Here is a 21096-nt window from a genome sequence, read left to right on the forward strand (position 1 = left end):
CCGGTGCGACGCGCGGACCGGAAGTCGTCATCCGGCCCGTGGAACGCAAAATCGGAAGTCGTCATCGCATAACCGGAAGTCGTCATCGGGGTTGGTGGAACGCAGCCGCGTTTCACCATCGGGAGCCGGAACATGTGGTGCTGCCGTAGATCGTCGCAGGACCGCAGGGATTACACCAAATACCTCCCCATGATGTCAGCCAGGAAGGAGATCGATCGAGGCCAGGAGAGGAGAGGATCTTAGTACCAGGTACCGCGCCTTTTAAAGGCGTCCCCCTCCACTCCCACCCCCCTAAGGAGATGAGAAGGAGAGAGACCCTCTCTTCCCCCTGCCTGTGTAGGGACAGGAAGAACACTGGCGAGGGATGCAGGGGGAGGGACATTTAACCTCTCTTCTTCCTGTCCCTGCAGAGGTCAAGGGGTAGTAAAATAAAAGTAAAAGTTTAAATCACCCCCCTTTCTCTAAACAGTAAAAATCATAAACACTAACAAGGTATCATCGCGTCCCAAAACGTCCGATCTATCAAAATATACTAGCGATTTTTCCCAGCGCTTAACCCCGTAACGGAAATTGGTGCCCAAAGTCGAAAATGCCACTTTTTTGCCATTTTGAAAAATAAAAAAAATTCGATAAAAAGTGATCAAATGCCCATACAGTCCTAAAAATTAAAGCATTAAAAACATCATCAAAAAGGTGCAAAAAATGACACGACCCACAGCTCCGTGCACTGAAGTATGAAAAAGTTATTAGTGCCAGAACATGGAAAAATGAACTTTTTTTTTTTGTACAGGTGGTTTTAATTTTTTTAAATGTATGAAAACATTATAAAAGCTGTACAAATTTGGTATCCTCGTGATCGTACCGAACCAAAGAATAAAATAGATATGTGATTTGGGGCGCTCAGTGAAAGCTGTAAAATCCAAGCCCACAAGAAAACGGCGCAAATGCGTTTTTTCATCATTTTCACTGCATTCTGAATTTTTTTCCCGCTTCCCAGTATACGGCATGGAATAATAAATACCATCACTATAAAGTTCAATTTGCTACGCAGAAAACAAGCCCAAACAGAGCTCTTTACATGGAAAAATTAAAAAGTTACAGATTTTTAAAGGTAGGGAGTGAAAAATGAAAATGCAAAAAGAAAAAAGGGCCACGCCCCTAACGGGTTAAAGCCCTCTACTGTTCCTTCTGTTACCAGCACCTGAGGTAGGATATTCCACAAATTTACAGTCCTCACAGTAAAACTGCCCTGTCCCCTCTAGTGATTAAATCTTGTTTTCTCTTGATTTTGATATAGGACACTTTTTATGAATATGCCCCACTGTTACGCAAACAGCATCTCATAGAACAGAAGAATCATGAAGGGTTTGCTTAGAGACACTCTGGAATTTTTCACTGACCAACCTCGGGAGTCAGGAGTCAAAACTGAATAAAATTAAAGTAAGGGGTTAAAAATGACCTTTTGCCAACATCACTAGGAGATTGAAATTTGAGAATTTTCTTTCATGGGCTAACCCCTTTAAAGGATAAGCCAGAGGCATAGATGACTCCAAGGACAGGGTTGTGTGTGGAGCCAAGAATTGTGACGGTTATGCCTGGAGTAGGGGTAGGTTAAGTGGAGGAGGATTAGGAGATCCATAAAGGGAGCAAGAGAGAATGGTCAACAGTGTCAAAGGCAGAATACAGATCAAGAAGGAGGAGACCAGATTAGTGGCGATTTGCCTTGGCAGACAGTTGGACAGTAGGTAGAAATTTTGGTCAGGGCAGTCTCAGTTAAGTGATTGGGTCGGAAACCAGATAGAAGTTTGTCCAAAAGTAAGGTGGAAAAAGAAGGTAGGAGAGTGGTTTCAGATGGACATGTTGTTCCAAGAGTTTTAACCCCTAGGCGCACCAGGACGTTATAGTACGTCCCCGGGGCTAGATGCTTAGCACACGGGGACGTTCTATAACGTCCTGCTTCTGGCACCGGCTCACGAACGGAGCCGGTACCAGAAGCAGCGGCTGTCAGCTGTCTAGTACAGCTGACAGCCTGCGCTAGCACCCGCGATCGGAGCCGGCTCCGATCGCGGGTGTTAACCCCTTACACGCCACGGTCAAACATGACCGCGGCGTGTAAGGGTGTCTGCGCTGTGGATCGGATCCCCCGTGCCGCTTACCGGGGGATCCGATCCACTTCTGGGCAGCTCCGAGGACTGGCATGTGCCCCGGAGCTGCCCGGTCTCCATGGCAGTCAGACCCCTTCCGGGTCTGACTGTAAACTGTCTGAGCATGTGCAAGCTTGCTCAGACAGTTTACACTGCTCTACAATAAAATAGTATTGTAGAGCAGTGTATTGAACTTAAACCAGTGATCAGAGCATCACTGGTTCAAGTTCAAGTATGTATAAGTAAAAATATGCAAAAACACTTAACACTACACATTATAATAAATAAAAAATAAATACATAAAAATATAAGCCCCTAAAATGTCACTTTCCCATAAAAACACTTAATAAAGTATAAAAAACACAAAACCCCGCATATTTGGTATTGCCGCGTCCGTAACAATCTGTATAATAAAACAGAATCGTTACTGGACCCGCACGGTACACGCCGTAGAAAAAAAACCGCAAAAACGTTCCGAAAAAAGATAATTTTTAATTAATACCCTATAAAAAAAATGCTCTAAAAAGTAATTTAAAAAATGTTATGCACTCCAAAATAAGCCCACTAAAAAGAACAACTCTTCTCGCAAAAAATAAGCCCCTAACTAGATTTGTCAGCCGAAAAATAAAAAAGTTATGCATATGAAAAGATGGTGATGCTAAAATGAACAAGATTTTCTCCAAATTGGTTTTTATTCAGTACAATTGAATAAAATACACAAAACCCCCACATATTTGGTATCCCTGCGTCCGTAACAATCTGCATAATAAAACAGAATCGTTATCAGATCCGCAAAGTTAACCCCGTAAAAAACAAAACAAAAAAAAGATCCAGAAAAAAGATCATTTTCAATTAATACCCTATAAAATGCTCTAAAAAGGGATTTAAAAAATGTTATGCACTCTAAAATAAGACCACTAAAAAGAACAATCCTTCTCGCAAAAAATAAGCCCTTAAACAGATTTGTGAGGCGAAAAATAAAAAAGTTATGCATATGAAAGACGGTGATGCTAAAAGTAACAACATTTTTGCCAAATTACTTTTTATGCACTAAAAATGGGAAAAAAATAAAAAATCTATATAAATGAGGTCTTTTTGCAATCGTGGCGAACCATAGAATAAAAATAATATACTATTTTTATGGTATGGTAAACAGCCAAAAAAAAAAACCCCATAAAAATCTTCCTGAAAAGTGATGATTTTCATTTCCTCCACCAACAAAGAGTTAATAAAATCTCACCAATTAGCCTATAGATTCCCCCAAATTACGTACCAGAAAAGTGCATCTCATGTGGCAAAAGAAATAAGCCCCTATAGGTCCTCAATAAAAAAAGAAAAAAATTATAGCCTGTACAATGTGACATAGCAAATCTGATCTGGATGGCGCCTCCTTCCCTTCTATGCCCGGCCGTGCGCCCATACAGCAGGTTACCACCACATATAGAGTATCCGTGTACTCGGGAGAAATTGGGTAACAAACTTTGTGGAGCCTTTATTCATTTAATCCATTGTAAATGTTTAATTTTCCACCCAAAATGAGTGTATTGTGAAAAAATATTACAATTTGCAGACTGCACCTCCATTTTGTTTTAACCCCTATAAAACACGTAAAGCGTTAACAAACTTCTTAAAAGTGGTTTTTCATACGTTGAGGTGTGTAGTTTCCACAATGGGGTATTTTACGAGTCCCACTATTATTTAGGCCTCTCAGTGTCAATTAGAAGTTGAGCAGGTCCATCTAAATACAGGTTTTGGTGATTTTACAAAAAATGTGAAAAATGATACCTAAATTCCGAGCCTCATAACATTCTAGTAAAATATGTGGAATCTTAAAAAACCATGCCAACATAAAGCAGACATTTGGGAAATGTAAGTTATGAATTTATTTGGGAGCTATGACTATCTGCATCAAAAGTAGAGAATTTAGAACGTTGAAAATAAAGAATTGTTCCAAATTTTTGCCAAATTTAGTTTTTTTTCATAACTAAACGCAAAAGATATCATCCAAATTTTTAAACTAATTTGAAGTACAATGTGTCACGAGAAAACAAATCTCAAAATCCCCTGGATATCTCATAGCGTTCCAAAACTATAACCACTTATAGTGACACAGGTCAGATTTGAAGAATGGGGCCGCGTCCTTAAGGCCAAAAGAGGCTGAGTCCCGTAGGGGTTAAAGCAAATTGAAGTAGCGAGATAGGGCAATAGTTCAGTAGAGGGGATTACGTCACAAAAAGATGGCAGCGTCAAACCGCAGATTTGTTAGGTGCCGTAGTTGCTAACAGGATGAACTCCTTACTCCCCAAGTATAGCACCTGTTAAAAATTAGAATCCAAACCCCTAGCAGGTCATTTTTCCATGTAAAAGAATACTTCCACAAACTTTCATTTTTTTTTCTTCTTCATATGAGAAATATGAAGTACATTCTCCTATCTTACCGGTTTGTTTTTAATGGTCATTTACTGCCCATTTGTTTATTCTTTTTTTTTTTTTACTTTAATAAATAAAAAATGTTTTTATTCGAAAGATTATTCATTTAAATTCTTTATACTGTATTTAAAAAAAAAAAAAAAAAAAGAAAAATCAATAAAATGCCTTGTTTTTACCAGGGTATTTCTGTGTCAGTTTCTTTAATCGGTACTGTTTGTAGCTTGTGCTGCTGATATCCACATCACAACCCATTTCTTCAAAAATTGCTAGCTGGTTCACAAACTCCTCATTGATTCTGAAAAAAACATATAAACATATGAGTCTGGCAAACTTCTCAGTGTACACCACAACTTGTTTCTAATAAACACCATAAGTTGCTTCTGTCAAAATATTTAGACAATTCCAGATTTATTAAGTGTAGAGGAATGCAATTATAATATAATAAATTTGCACTATAAGATGGTGGCACTTTTTAAAGGACACCTGTCATCAGGTCTGTGTCACTAGTCCTGTCACCTCTACCTGTTGGAGCAGCTCACAAGGATCCCATCCCAGCCTTTATCTAGTTATTTCATACATTATTCATTGTAAAATCATCTATTTTTTATCATGTAAATTAGGCTGGTCACATGGTCAGAGGCAGTGATGTCACCCCTGTTACCCCTCCCCTCTCCTCCCCCTGCTCATGTCTGTGTGTAATGTATAGTAAAGCATGGCTAGTGTGTTTGCTGCATCTGCTGACATGCTGCATCCTCCTAATATATAGGTGAGAGACACAGACATCAGCTACACATGAATCTGACATGTTCTGCTATAACATGGCTGCCTGGAGCTGCTGTATCTCTCCAAAACACACACATGCACACACAGGCTGCAGGGGGTGTGGCCACCAGCACCAGGAAGCACATCATTATACAGCCTCACATCATTATACAGGCTGTCAGTCATGCACTGGGGGTGTGGCTGTGCCTCCCACTCATGAATAGAGTGGACAGCTTGAACATGCTAATGCTTCATTGGACATTTCACAGGTCATTTGCATACAGCTTTAGGACCTCATTGCTTAGGTTTACAGGCATGTAGAGGGACAATGAAGGGATAGAGGCAATGCTCTCTAACGGCAGTTTATTTCTTTTCAACTCTCTCCATAATACTCTCTCACCTAACTTTGTTTACACTTTGGTGTACGGAGCTCTTCCTTTTTTGGAGAGACAAGCTGACGTACTCATTGCTACAATTTGGTGAAATCGATACAACCTTTTGATTACCGTATATACTCAAGTATAATCAACGCCCCCCGCCTCCCACCCCGCAAGTCCTCTTCTTGCTTCCGATGCTCCGGTACCTGTTGGGTCCGTCCACTCCTCTTCGTGGTCCCTCGCGATGCTGGCGGCTCACAAACAATGACGTCGGCAAGCGGCTGACATCATTGTGTGTGCCGGCTGTGTGCAAGGAGGCGAAGAGGAGCCAAATGATCCAAAGAAGAGCGGCATGACCTGAAGAGGCACCATACCATCCACTGTAAGAAGAGGACCGGGGGTGAGTACAGTGTAAAGCAACATAGTACCCGGCATTGTTATTCCGTCCACCCAGATGGCTAACACCCCGACGCGCGTTTCGCCACGCTGCCTTCATCAAGGGGTCCTGAAGGCCTGGTAGGCTATATACTGGGGCTTATACTCAAGTATATATACGGTACTATTTATTGCAATTTATAGGTTGAGCAAAATCACCCATGGATAAATTGCTTTTAATGTAATATGAGAATAATGGAAAGAGTCACTTCTGGTCGGCAAGAGTCACATTTTGCTTAAGAGAAGTAGAATCAGAAGCTGGAGGGTGATGCTGCTAAACACAAATGCTTATTGTATCATTTTGAAGTTAAGAATCTGAACTTTAAAAGCTTAAATTTCTAAAATTTCTCAGCGGTTTGAGCTAATTTCTGTCAACTACAGAACTGCATATATAGTTTTTTTCACAATTCTGTGACACAATGTGACCTGTGTCTATTTCCCAAAGTTTTAATCCAAAGTTTTAAACCACCCCCACAGTTGGGAATGCGAGTTGCAGATAAAAATCCTGTTCCCATCTTTTTTTTTTTCTTTTCAACTGCCTTTATCTTCAATTCTTGGGATCACAAAACTACAATATTTCCATCTGCCCAGAGGTCGCACTAACATTTTTCCAGAAGGGTAATAATACTCCTCTCACCATTTTTGAGGAGTATTTTTAGCTGAGGAAGAGTATGGAATTTTCAGTTAATACAAATATATAACTCCAAGTTGTATAAATTGTTAATAGCCAGCCCCAAACCCCCTACATCCCCCCACTGAGCAGGCTGAGGCTGCCGCCTCTAAATTTATTTCATTTATTTTTGGGGGGTTGAGGACATAACACTTTTTTTTTTTTTACACAGTTTATTTTTTACTAGATAATCCTTCCCAAAAACATAAGCCTTCTGACCAATGCACTTGCGTTCACTAACTAGCAAGATGTGTTTGGCCGCGATAAAGTTGTTACTTACTGAGCACAAGTGTTTTGGTTCAGGGAGGATTTTTTTCAATACAATGTGAAAACATTGGGGTCTTTGGTGTATTTATTTATTTTATCCCTTACTTGAAATGCCTGGATCATTGTACAAGCACTGTCATCTCCTGTGTCCTCTCCTCCTCATAGATTGTAAGCTCTTGTGACCATTGTACAAGCACTGTCATCTCCTGTGTCCTCTCCTCCTCATAGATTGTAAGCTCTTGTGACCATTGTACAAGCACTGTCATCTCCTGTGTCCTCTCTTCCTCATAGATTGTAAGCTCTTGTGACCATTGTACAAGCACTGTCACCTCCTGTGTCCTCCTCCTCTTCATAAATTGCAAGCTCTTGTGACCATTGAACAAGCACTGTCATCTCCTGTGTCCCCTCCTAATAGATTGTAAGCTCTTGTGACCATTGTACAAGCACTGTCACCTCCTGTGTCCCCCTCCTCCTAATAGATTGTAAGCTCTTGTGACCATTGTACAAGCACTGTCACCTCCTGTGTCCCCTCCTCCTCATAGATTGTAAGCTCTTGTGACCATTGTACAAGTAACCCACCCATGCATAGCATTTTCAATCATAACTATTTTGTACTTTATTGAATATATCTTATATCAGGCTCAGGTAACCAGTATTAATCAATTGAACTCCCTGGGAATAGGTCAGTCACACAAACCTGTGAGAACACCACAGCAGACACAGGACCCCCACCACAGCAGGCACAGGACCCCCACAGCAGGCACAGGACCACCACCACAGATGACAACAAACTCCTTTGGAATCAAACGCTTCTCCACTCTCCTCCTTTCTCAGACTTTGCCAAGTCTGCTAGTGCGCATGTGCGGCTGTATATATTAGAGCTAGAGAGACGGGTCAGGAGGGGAGGAGGAGCTGAGACCCCTGTAAAGGTCACATGTCCTGTCCTCCTGCTTGTGCTTGCCCCACCCCTTTTTAGTGTAATGTGATTCCCCTGCTGCTCCCTATATGTGAAATGAGCTTGGAGAAGACAGTGACCGGCAGCAGTGAGTGTTCAGGGGGCGTGGCTTCATCTTCCCTTCTGCCGGCAGAAGCAGAGACCTCTCTGCAGTGTAGTGGGTCCGTGTGCACGTGACTGCTCTGTGCGCTCCGCTGTCCGCTCTGCTCCTTACACACTAGCAGGCGGCAGCTGCACATCAGTACTGCCCAGAGCCAGCGCTTTTACAAGAAAATCGCCAAGCGTATTTATACGCTTGGTGGCTTTTTGGAGAGTAAATCAGCCTCTGCATGCGTCAAAGACGCTTGTAGAGGCATTATCGCGATCTCTGCATCTGCCATATATTCTTAGGTTTAACTTGATACCAAAAGCATGGTTGTAGATACTATACTACCAAAATTACTGGAATCTGCAGTGACACTTCCCCTACGGCCTCTAAATATGACCCATCTCAGGCAAATATGACTCCACTGCTCATTTGCACATCTCTTTGGAGTAGTTTCTTTTATAGGTAAACAGTTGAGACCTAATATAAAACTGAATTCTAGAAAGGACATTTCATAACCTACCCAATGGGATGGTTGTTTGGTGGGGGGTAAAATCAGGTTACTGTATCCTTAAGCAGAGGGCTCCAATACAGAGTAAGATAGGTAGTTTTTGTGTGAGATTTTTAAAAGAAGCCTAATCTAAAATTAATAATATGTCGCTGCAGTCCGACACATATGCACTGAAAGGCTATCCACTACTTTTCATCACATAGTTAAAATATATAGTAGTTATATAGTTTAACTATGTGATGAAAAGTAGTGGATAGCCTTTCAGTGCATATGTGTCGGACTGCAGCGACATATTATTCATTTTAGATTAGGCTTCTTTTTTTACTTACCATAGGGAGACAACCAGATACCAGTAGGTACGCTAGTGTGATATCATGGGGAATGCAAGTGTGAGTGTGTGAGAATTCCTACAATACCCCCACCTTGTGAGCATGTGTGTATACAGACAAAGAGAGGATTAATAACACACCACTAAATAGTGGATTTCCTCTGTGGGCTCTGGAGACTGTTGGTGCACTACGAAAAGTTTATAGAAACCCAGCAGCACTCACATTTGCAGAAAGTACTCCAATTTACAACTAAGGCAAAGAGAATTTGATTAATAACCACCCACTACCATCACAAAAGTCTTTAAAAGATTTTTTCGGCTCAGTATACCTATTTCATACAAGAGACAAACACAGACTGAGCTCTGGTTTTTCTATTAAATCAATCGAAATAAAAGTTAAATTTTATGTATATTTTTCCACATTAATCTTGGTCAAAAGACCTTCATTTGCAGAAATGCAATTTGGGTTTAAATATTGATTACAATAGGTCTAGACCATAATCTAAATCTCTGGATCTTTTCAACCTATTTTCTGATCCTACTTCAGATTTTTAAAAGACACACTTTGGTGCTATATTAAATATATAAAGTAAGAAATGAAAATAACCGGTCATACACCTTAGAAAAAAAATATTTTTACATATTTGACAGAACATTTTATTCCTTGTTACAGTGGGCTCCAATTGCAAATCTTGCTGATGCTATGTCTGTAGACATGTGGAGTTAACACCAAGTTAACAAATTCTCTTTACCCAGACCAAGATGGAACCTAACAGTAGTTGGAGAGCATTAATTCATATAAATATATATATATATATTTTTTTTTTACAATGTTTAAACCTACTTAAAACCTACTTTGAAACCTACTTAATATCAGGTTTTTTGTCCTGCAGTCTTTGGTAAGCCTCCTCAAATGTACATCTTGTGGTGTTCATCAGGTAAGCAGCTATGACCGCAGGACTTCGGCTCAGTCCGGCATGGCTGTTAAGAAAAAAAACATGATTTTTACAAAGAATGATCTAATAGAGGAGCATTATGACTTCTGGCATTCCTCTTGCATTCCTTAACCCCTTCAAAGTTTTTTCTGTTTTTCACTCAACACCTTCCACAAGTCATAACTTTATTTTTTCATTTACAAAGCTATATTAGGGACAAAAGCATTTTTTAGTGGTACTATTGATTATTCAGTGCCATGTACAAGGAAGCTTGGAAAAAAATTCCAAATGTGGAAGAAATGGCAAAAAACAAAAACCGACACACACACACACACACACACACACACACACACTATTTTTACAGCTTTCGATGTGCTGTTGTACCTTTACCTGTAACTTTTTAATATTTTAGTGTACAGCCATGTGTAAGGTTTGTTTGTGGGATGGTGTGATAATATTACACCAGTTCTACCAGTTTCTTTTCCTTTTGCTTACTTTTTTATTTTTCATTTTTGAGTGGTGGCCTATTTAATGTTCCACTAAAGTACAATATAGACATGAAACTCCTTTTAGCAGAACAAAATGGTAATTACTCTGTACAGCCTGCCAGGAAGGCCCGTGTAACAATCTGGGTCCGTATTTGGAGTCTAAGTGTTGCAACTTGGGTATTGCAGGCAGGTATCCTAGTCGGTAAAGCCAGAGGTCAGCACACGGGAGAAGCTTAGCAGTACAGAGGAGCAGGCAGGTATCGTAGTCAGGAGGAAGCTGGTGGTCATTGCACAATAGAGAAGTCAGTCGCAGAAGAGAAGGAGACACGCTAGACTACAGGCTGGAAGCACATAATCTTGCAAGGAAGTGTAGGTAAGGCTGAGTTTAAATATGAGGTCCAACAAGGAAGGGGTGGAGCAAAGCCAGGGAAACAGGAACTAGAAACTGGAAGATCAAGAACTAGGCCAAGGATCAGCACTGGAGCTGTCCAGAAAACTGAATAGCTCAGTTGGTAGAGCTGCAGCCTCTTTGTGACTAAAGGTTGGGAGGAGGTCTGTTTATACACAAAGTGTGAGTATTCACACATTTGCAAGCCCATCAACTGAGATGGAGAGATGAAAGAAGAGAAGGCTTTTGTGTTGCTTTCCCACCAGAACAAGACAAAGGGATAGCGCAGCTGTCCCATAACAAGGACATAATTCATAATAATGGGTCCTCATTTACAGGGGAGAATAAAATGCTCGAGAAACACCAGCAGCCTGCATTGTAGGAATCCAATGTTAGGCCTAGACACCCCGAGTTGGTTATGGGGTGAGGTAGTGAGTTAACGTGATGACTGGAAGCAATGGCTGTGCCACCATCCAATCAAAAAGTTATGGGATAAAAAAAACAGACACAGAAGGTACCTCTCTGGAGGGAGGAAGAAATAAAGATCTTCCCTTCTCAGTGACATCAAAGCCAGGGGGTTTAAATGAGTGAATCTGGAAGAAGGCCTCGTCATTCTTGGGAACACCCATCATTAGAAGGCTGCCAAGATCTCCATGCTGTGTTCCCCAGCCAAAATCTTTCTCACAAAATAAAGGTATTTTGTTTCTTTAGCTCATAACTGTTTGTATGTACTGTATTTATGGTTTTGTAACATTTTCCTTTTAATCTGACAAGTTTATGTTTTGAGTGTATTGTACCTTATGCATATTTAGGTGTCAACCACGATAAGCCTCTGCTTGCAGCCTTAGAGAATCTAAGTATCCGAAGGGATTACATTACCAGGTTCTTTAACCCCTTAAGGACGCAGGGTTTTTCGGCTGATTTCTCGCTCTCCAACTTCAAAAATCCATAACTTTTTCATTTTTACGTGTACAGACCTGTATGAGGGCTTATTTTGTGCGTAACAAATTTTACTTTCCCGTGATGTTATTTATTTTAACATGCCGTCTACTGCGAAGCTGAAAAAAAAATTCCAAATGTGGAAAAATTGAAACGTCACGTTCTTGTGGGCTCAGTTTTTACGACTTTCACTCTTCGCTCCAAATAACACGCCTACTTTATTCTTTGGTTCGGTGCGATCGCGGTGATACCAAATTTATACAGGTTTTATTGTGTTTTAATACATTTTCAAAAATTAAACGAATGTGTACAAAAAAGAAAAAAATTTTTTTGCCATCTTCTGACGCTAATAACTTTTTCATACTTTGGTGCAAGGAGATGTGTGAGGGGTCATTGTTTTTTTGCGAAATGAGGTGACGTTTTCATTGCTACCATTTTGAGGTCTGTGCGACATTTTGATCATTTTTTATGTTGTTATGTAAAAAGGTGTAAAAGTCGCATTTCGGACATTTGGGCGCCATTTCCCGCCTCGGAGGTCACCGCCGGCCGTAACCGTTTTTATATTTTGATAGATCGGGCATTTTGGGACGCGGCGATACCTAATATGTCTGTGATTTTTACTGTTTGTTATGTTTTATATCCTTTCTAGGGAAAGGGGAGTGATTTGAACTTTTAATATTTTATTAATTTTTTTTATTTTTTAAACTTTTTTTTCTTTTTTTTTTTCACTATTTTTTAGACCATCTAGGGTACATTAACCCTAGATGGTCAAATCGCTTCTACCATATACTGCAATACTACCGTATTGCAATATATGGCATTTTTGCAGGTCATACATTACAATGAGCCACTGGCTCATTGTAACGAACCTGCATAAACCATGTAGCCTCGTGTCAAAAGAAGACCCGAGGCTACCATGGTAACCGATCGCCGCCCCCCGATGACGTTCGGGGGCGTGGCGATCGAAAAAAAGATGTCGGTGCAAGCACCGACCGCGGTTATTAGCGGTGGGGGTTTTGTGCAAAATGCAAAAACCCCCACCTCTGTATGAAGAGGACTCAGCCCGTGAGCCCTCTTCATACATCCCTTATACCTCTGCGCCGGGGTTAACATAGTTTATGTAGTGATTGAATGTTCTGTGTGAATCATCAGTGTGCATTGTCTGTGTGGTTGAGATGCCTATGGCCTTCTTAGTATAAGTAATTAGTGGGTGGTGGCAGGGAGTAGGTCTGGGTGCTTGGGAGTAAATTTAGTAAAGGGATGACATTTCGTGTAAGTGGGCAGAGCTTAAGGGTTACATTCAGGGAGCTTAAGGGTTACATAAAGTAGGTGCACCCTGTGATTGGACTTGCGAGTGGGGATTCATCACAGACGAGATGACAAAGTCATTGATACCATTTTCAAAAATGTAACAACATTTTAAAACACTAATTATACAAACATTTGGGTACTATTTATACTTGCATTCTTCACCGCTTGAAATACTTGTTTTAATATTTTAATAGACGGACATTTTGGGATGCGACAATGTTTATGATTTTATTTGTTAATTTCTAGATTTTTAAAAAAAAAACTCTCCCAGCTGTCATGGCAACTGATTGGCGCCCTCCAATGACATCACAGGTGGGCAGCGCTGATTAGCCATCCTCTAAAAGTAAAGAAAAAAAGTTAAAAACACTAAATAAACACACTTTTTATTTAATTAATTCTTTTTATTAACCCCTTAAGGACGCAGCCATTTTGTAGCTTAAGGCTCAGCCCGATTTTTTGGATTCTGACTTGCTTCGCTTTATATGGTTATAACTTTTGAACACTGTTACATATCAAAACGATTCTGAGATTGTTTTTTCCCCACATGTTGTACTTCATTTTAGTGGTAAATTTTGGCAGATAAGTTTTGCGTTTATTTACAAAAAAAAGAATATGATACATTTTTTTGAAAAATTTGCCATTTTCGAAATTCAAAATCATTGCGTTTTCAGGCAGATAGATTTACCACCTAAATAAGTTGCTGAATAAAATTTCCCATTTGTCTATTTTACATTTTCATAATTTCTGAAATGTTTGGATAATTTATTTTGATGTCACACGGCTTACAAATAGAATACAGGCAGTCCCCGGGTTACATACAAGATAGGGACTGTAGGTTTGTTCTTAAGTTGAATTTGTATGTAAGTCGAAACTGTATATTTTATCATTGTAGTTCCCGACAATTTTTTTTTTTGCCCCAGTGACAATTGGAGTTTCAAATTTTTTTGCTGTAATAGGACCAAGAATTATCAATAAAGCTTCATTGCAGACAATTTTAAGCTGATTATTGCAATCTGGGACTATTTTAAAGCATCCAGAGAGCTTCACCAGAGGTCACAGTGGGCAGAGGGGTCCGTCTGTAACTATGGGTTGTCTGTAAGTCGGGTGTCCTTAAGTAGGGGACCGCCTGTATTGCTTTTCCGGATTTTCAGAATTGACTATTTTGGGGGTAAAAACAGTTTTGAATGAAATTTTACATATTTAGCATCAAAACCCCCTATATAACCAACCCATTTTCAAATCTGCACCCCTCAAGCTATCAGAAACAGCTTTTACGAAGATTGTTAACCCCTTGAGATCTTCATAGTAATTGAATCAAAATGGAGGTGAAATTTAGAATGGTCATATTGTTCCCTTATACGTTCATTTAACCCTAAAATTTACACATTTCCAAAATATAAAAAGAGAAAACCCACCATAAAATTTGTTCTGCAATTTCTCCTGAGTATAAAGACCCCCCACATGTGGCTGTGACTTGTTTTATGGGCGCACAGCGAGGTGCAGAAGGGAAGGAGGGCCCTGCAGCTGCCAGCATTTGTTTCCTCATTGCCCCCTTTTGAAGGCTATAACATTTTCGCTTTTCCGTTATTTGGGCCATGTGATGGCATTTTTTTTGCGGGATGAGATGCTTTTTCCATTGTTACCATTTTGGGGTTGGTATCACCAATTGTTGAAAATTTAGGAACTTTTTTTTGAGGGCAGGAGTAGAAAAGCATCAATTCTGTACTGGATTTTTTACTTTTTTTTTTTTTTTTTTGGTGTTCACCGTATAGACTAATAATCATGTTATCTTTATTCTATGGGTTGATACGATTACGGGGATACCAGACATGAATATATTTTCTTACGTTTTACTAAATTTGTCAAACAAAACCCTAATGTGGGGGAAAAAAATCTATCATTTATGTATTGCCGTCTTCCAAGTGGCATAACATTGTTACTTTTTTGGCTACGGAGCTGGTTGATGGCTTGTTTTTTGAGGGACATGTTGTACTTTGCACCAGTATCATGTCGGAGTACATATGGTTTTTTTTATCACATTTTATAGCATTTTTTGTGGGATTGAATAGCTAAAAATCATAATTTTTGGAGGGTTTATAACAGTTTTTTTTTACGGCGTTTATCGTGGGGGTTCGATAATGATTTGCTTTTATTCTACGGGTTGTTACGGACGCGGTGATACTATATATGTGGGGTTTGTGTTATGATTTAGACTTTTTTTTTAGTTATATGTCTCTTTATATGTTTTGGGGGTTTGGGGCATTTTTAGTGATTTATGACTTTTATTTTTTACTTTTTCACTTTTATACCATGGGACATGAACAAGCAATCATCTGATTGCTTGTTCATGATAATATTCTGCAATACTGATGTATTGCAGAATATTATCAGTGTCAGCCTATACACTTGCATAGGCTGGCACTGTGCCAGTAAGATGAAGTCACAGACGCCATCTTACCGGCAATTCTTGCAAGTAACTCTGGGGTCCAGATCGGACCCCAGAGTTGCTATAGCAACGATCGGCGCCCCCCGAAAACGGTTCGGGGGGGCCGATCGTGGGGGAAATACCCCACAGATGCATGTTAGATGCCGCGGTCGCGCTGACCGCGGCATTTAACGGGTTAAGCACCCGCGATCGGAGACAACTCCGATCACGGGTGTTACAATGGGGTGCCGGCTATCAGTCACAGCCAGCACCCAGTCTTTCCTGATGCTGGTTCGGCTCAGATCTTGCAGCCGCAAAATGAACCTTGGTCACGGTGCCGTAACACACCCTATGCTCAACGCACCATAACTGGGGGCCATAGTCTATGGGGGGCAGTCATCTAGTCAAAAATCATGCAACCAGATTACTGCCCCTGTAACGGCTGTCCGAATGTACCCTAAACACATCAGAATTTAAATTCAAATGTTCAGGTCCATACCAACATCTGTACCTGCTGGGGGATGGTGTAATAATTCTTCTCTATATTTCTACAAAAATGTAAAAGGCTTGAAGGATACAGTCACCACCATCATTATTGCTGTATGACAGAACCCCTCTCACGAGCAGTAGCAGTGATTGCTATGGTAAACAGAGGGATCACAAAACTTATCATTCCCCAACCACTGGGCTGCAAAACACCTTATCCCGGGCCAAAGAACTTTGTGGAAAAAAAAATCTAACCTTTACCTGCTTCCCTGACGCAGCAGCAGTTCTGAAGCAGGCAGACGGGATGAGAAGACATCAATTCTGCTGGCTTCAGAGCACAGCAGAAATGTAGTTTTTATAAACTATGGGTGTCAAAAACCTTGCAGCTCAATGACTGGATCCGACAGGAAGGGAGCCGGCAGGGTCTCAGTAAACCTGCTCTCTGCCTTCAAAGAACCTGAGTGATTTAGCTGGCACCACTCGTCACATATAGGCTGATGAGGCACCAAAAATATCTAATGCCCCTATATTATATTAAAGATACAAATCAAGCAATCATTGTACGTAACGTCTCCTCATCGTTAGAACACAAGAAGGCTCTTATTAAATGGACATTTTAAGGGTACATTCACACAGCCATATGCCCCTCCATAGACCCGCCCGCCCAAATGGAGAAAGATAGAGCATGCTTTATCTTTCCCCCGTGTACAGCGTGAAACAGTGCCACACATGTGTGGCACCATACCGCCACTGGGCTGCCATTGCCGTCAAAGGTGACGTTTATGTGGCCGCAAATTTGCAGCCTCACATAAATCTCCACAGACGGCCGTGTGAATGTACCCAAAGTCTGGCGCTTGGGGAAGCAGCAAGGCCTGATCAATCTGTCCACCTTGGACCCGCAAAGAATAGCAATTTTTAAGCTGGAGACTTTCATCTAAATAGATCAATGCTGCTCTACGTTGCTCCACGTTGTAGCTGTGTCACCCAGCAACAGGAGGGTGAGAGATCCTAGTACCTGTGTAGAAGCACAAATGATTGTGTTTGCTAAATTGGATATGGCAGGTACCTGCTATTAGCATATGAGCCGGATCAGTCAGCGACTCCTAATACCACACCCAGCTATTAACATCTGGGTTGGAATAGCCAGAGTTTGTATGCACTCCTTATTGGATTCTTACTTACCTCAAGCAATCTAGCGCAGCTTGACTCTAATATCCTCGTCTTCTAACTCTGTATCCAGCTATTAACATCTGGGTTGAAATAGTTATAGACTATATGTGTTTCTTGGCTGATCCTTACTAACCCCTAACGTGTTTGAACAGCTGTACCTCTAACTTGAGCGGTCATCCTTTAATATCTTCTGCTCTCGACTTTGTATTCCGCTATTAACATCCTGATTGAAATAATTGGTGACTGTACTGCCCTTTATTTGACTTGTACTAAACCTCAAACTGCTTGATCTTGTATTTAGATATGAACATTTGATCTTAAAAACCAGCTCTTAAGTGACGTACTAACAGCAAGTGATTTATGTGTTTTTTATTTTTATAATTGACACGTGTTGATATGAAGGGTATCTGATAACTATAATCGTTGACTTTAATCGACAAGCATTAATAATTTTTGGTTAGGCTGCTTATGTAACTACTACAAGTGGAGGTTAACGAATCTAACATTTATATTGTGGAATTCATAGTTTCATAGTTTATACGGTTGAAAAAAGACACTTGTCCATCAAGTTCAACCAAGGAAGGGTAGGGATTGGATGAGGAAGGGATTTAGGGGAAAGAATCCTATATAGCATAACAATCAATGTTATTTAGGTGTAAAAAGGCATCTAATTGTATAATACTTTTTTCGATTGTGTTAATTTTGTCTAAGGAAAAATGGGCAATAGAAAGCAGTTAAAAACCACCAATAAATCCCAGTTATCTGATGTGGGAAGTTCCCCTGGGGAGAAAAAAAAAAAGATGGTAAAATGGAAAGATTTTTTGCACTCAGGGTAAAGGGAAAAAGGAGGGAGAGGGGAAAAAAGGGCCTAGGTGCAGTGCAGGGAATAAGTGATGTGTCCTTGAAGAAATCTAATGTTGAAGATAGTATTGGAGGAGGTGAAGGATCCGATGCAGAGATTTCTCTTAAGGACATCTCTTCCCAGATATTGCAATGTCTCACCGCAGTGGGCCATGTGCTAAAAGAAATTGGAGGTTTGAAATGTTCAGTGGAATTTATTAGACAAGATTTGAATGACTTAAAATTCCAATAAAGAGGCAGTAGAGGAGAGAGTTGGGAAGATAGAGGATACACCATCAGATCTGGAAAAAAGAATTAAAAGTCTGGAAAAAAGAGAGAAGTCCACCAGAAATTGCTGGACCTGGAAAATCGTTCAAGACATAATCTTCCTATTGTAGGATTTCCAGAGTGCTCGGAAGGGAGTAACATAACTAGCTTTAATTCATGATGGCTGAAGACTGTGTTCTCAGAGGAGGTTCGGACCAGGGTATTTCTGGTGGATCGAACCCATCAGGTTGCAGCGAGGACCTGTGCGGTGGGTTCGCACCCCAGGGGTATCCTGGTATGACTCCTATCACCTAGGGATAGGAATAATATCCTTAAGGCCGCCAGATCTAAAGACCATATGCAACACAATAATGCATCTATTATGATCTTCCCGGACTATCCCCATGAAGTTCAGAAAAAACAAGCTACCGTATATACTCGAGTATAAGCCGATCCAAGTATAAGCCGAGACCCCCAATTTTACCACCAAAAACTGGGAAAACCTATTGACTCGAGTATAAGCTGAGGGTGGGAAATGCATTGATCACAGACCCCCCCAGCCTGCCCCCACTAGTATACAGCCAGCCCAGCCTGCCCCCACTAGTATACAGCCAGCCCAGCCTGCCCCCACTAGTATACAGCCAGCCCAGCCTGCCCCCACTAGTATACAGCCAGCCCAGCCTGCCCCCACTAGTATACAGCCAGCCCAGCCTGCCCCCACTAGTATACAGCCAGCCCAGCCTGCCCCCACTAGTATACAGCCAGCCCAGCCTGCCCCCACTAGTATACAGCCAGCCCAGCCTGCCCCCACTAGTATACAGCCAGCCCAGCCTGCCCCCACTAGTATACAGCCAGCCCAGCCTGCCCCCACTAGTATACAGCCAGCCCAGCCTGCCCCCACTAGTATACAGCCAGCCCAGCCTGCCCCCACTAGTATACAGCCAGCCCAGCCTGCCCCCACTAGTATACAGCCAGCCCAGCCTGGCCCCACTAGTATACAGCCAGCCCAGCCTGGCCCCACTAGTATACAGCCAGCCCAGCCTGGCCCCACTAGTATACAGCCAGCCCAGCCTGCCCCCACTAGTATACAGCCAGCCCAGCCTGCCCCCACTAGTATACAGCCAGCCCAGCCTTCCCCCACTAGAATACAGCCAGCCCAGCCTGCCCCCACTAGCATACAGCGAGCCCAGCACTAAAAAACAAAAAGAAAACTTATATACTCACCCTTCGGTGGCCCCGATGCGCAGCGCTGCTCCCCTAATGTTAGCGCGTGTCCTTTTCTGTCTTCTATCTTCTTCAGGGCGCTGCTATGTTCTTCCCAGGAGAAGAACATGGCGGCGCCCTGCGGGATGTTACCCAAGAGAGAAGACAGAAGAAGATAGAAGACAGAAGAGGACATTGGGGCCACCGGAGGGTGAGTAAGTTTTTTTTTCTTTAATAAGTGCTGGGCTGACTATTGACTCGTGTATAAGCCGAGTACATACGGTAGCTATTCTAGTGTAAAAAAAAAATTGAGAAAAAGGGGCTGTATATTCCTTTTCTTATCCTTTTCTTATTCTTATCTGTCTGTCAAAGGACAGAGGAAGCTAATGAGTGGGTGGGAAAGGCTATGAAGATCTGAGGCAAACACCGCCCCAGTTGGAAAAGGTGCTGCAAGAGGAGTCTAGGGTTAAGATACCTTAGACCAGGGGTCCCCAAACTTTTTACATCCTCTCAGACCATTGGAGAGCCGGATTAAAGTTTAAAAAAAAAAAAAAGAAAAAAATTCCTCTGTACACTGCACATATCTTATTTTGAAGTAAAAATACAAAGCAGGAACACAAAATATTTAAAGTAAAGAGCAAGTACTTAATTAACTTTCTGACTTATAATGGTTAAGATGCTACCCTGGAATTTGAGATCCCGCTGCAGACTTGGTTCTTAAAATATCAATCCAAAAATTTTATTTCCAACATACGATAAAATATCCAGACAGGCTGATAAAGATCATGGAAAGGCACACAAGGCTTACATGTGATGTAGTCAGTCTGTATCCGTCTTTAAAACATGGCATAGCGTTGCAGAGTTTGTCATACATGTTGGAAAAAAATAGAAATTATACTGCACCCATTAAGCGGTTCTTGGTGGATGCGGTAGAATTCTTGCTAACGTTTAACTACTTTGTTTTTGATGGCTGTTATTTTCTACAAATATGTGGAGCTTCAAGGGGGGGGGGGGGTGGAGTGTTCCCCCTCATTAGCAAATCTATATATGGCCAGATGGGAAGGGTTATTTCTATTTACACATCTTAACCCGCATCTAGATCAGATAGAATGGTACGGGCGTTTTATAGATGATCAGCTACTTAGTTGGAAAGGCCCACAACAAAATATAGCACATTTTATAGATTATATCAATTCAAACACCATGAATCTTAAGTTTACTTTTTCCTTTCACAAACAGTATATCAATTTTTTGGACATAATCTTAACCAGCAGAAATGTAGTGTACATCTTCCCCTATGCCAAACCTACAGCCACCAATTACATTTTGAGAGCGGACTCATGTCATCAAAAATCTGTAATTAAAAATATACCTGTTGGTGAGCTGATCAGAGCAAAAAGGAATTGTTCAGAAGAACTCTGCTATAAAAAGGAACAAGTTAAAATATGCAAAAATTTAAAAAATAGAAAATATCCCACTTGGATGTTACAAAGAGCTAGTAAGATAGTTTCAGATATCCCCAGAACGGACCTTGTCCAAAAAGATAAACAACAATTACAAACATTGTCAGGACAAGAGATGAATAAGAAATCCCCTATTGTCTTTTCTACAAAGTATAGTCCTCAATTTCATCAAGTGACAAATATTATTAAAAAACATATTCCTATCTTGCAAACTGAT

The 21096-nt window shown here is 41.0% G+C and overlaps 1 protein-coding gene across 3 annotated transcripts in view; it reads right to left on the reverse strand.

The window, feature by feature from the left end:
• The window catches only part of DUSP12 (dual specificity phosphatase 12), a 119778-nt gene that overhangs the window by 61643 nt on the left and 37039 nt on the right, over positions 1 to 21096 (reverse strand). For all 3 annotated transcript variants that reach the window (XM_072128646.1, XM_072128647.1, XM_072128645.1), the window contains exons 3-4: positions 9832 to 9945; positions 4751 to 4869 (exon numbers count right to left, since the gene is read on the reverse strand). In XM_072128646.1, coding sequence (XP_071984747.1) covers positions 4751 to 4869; positions 9832 to 9945 — 233 coding nt within the window. The remainder of the gene's footprint in view (positions 1 to 4750; positions 4870 to 9831; positions 9946 to 21096) is intronic.

This window comes from Engystomops pustulosus, chromosome 10 (genome assembly GCF_040894005.1).
Source record: "Engystomops pustulosus chromosome 10, aEngPut4.maternal, whole genome shotgun sequence".
In the NCBI taxonomy this organism is placed as follows: domain Eukaryota; kingdom Metazoa; phylum Chordata; class Amphibia; order Anura; family Leptodactylidae; genus Engystomops; species Engystomops pustulosus.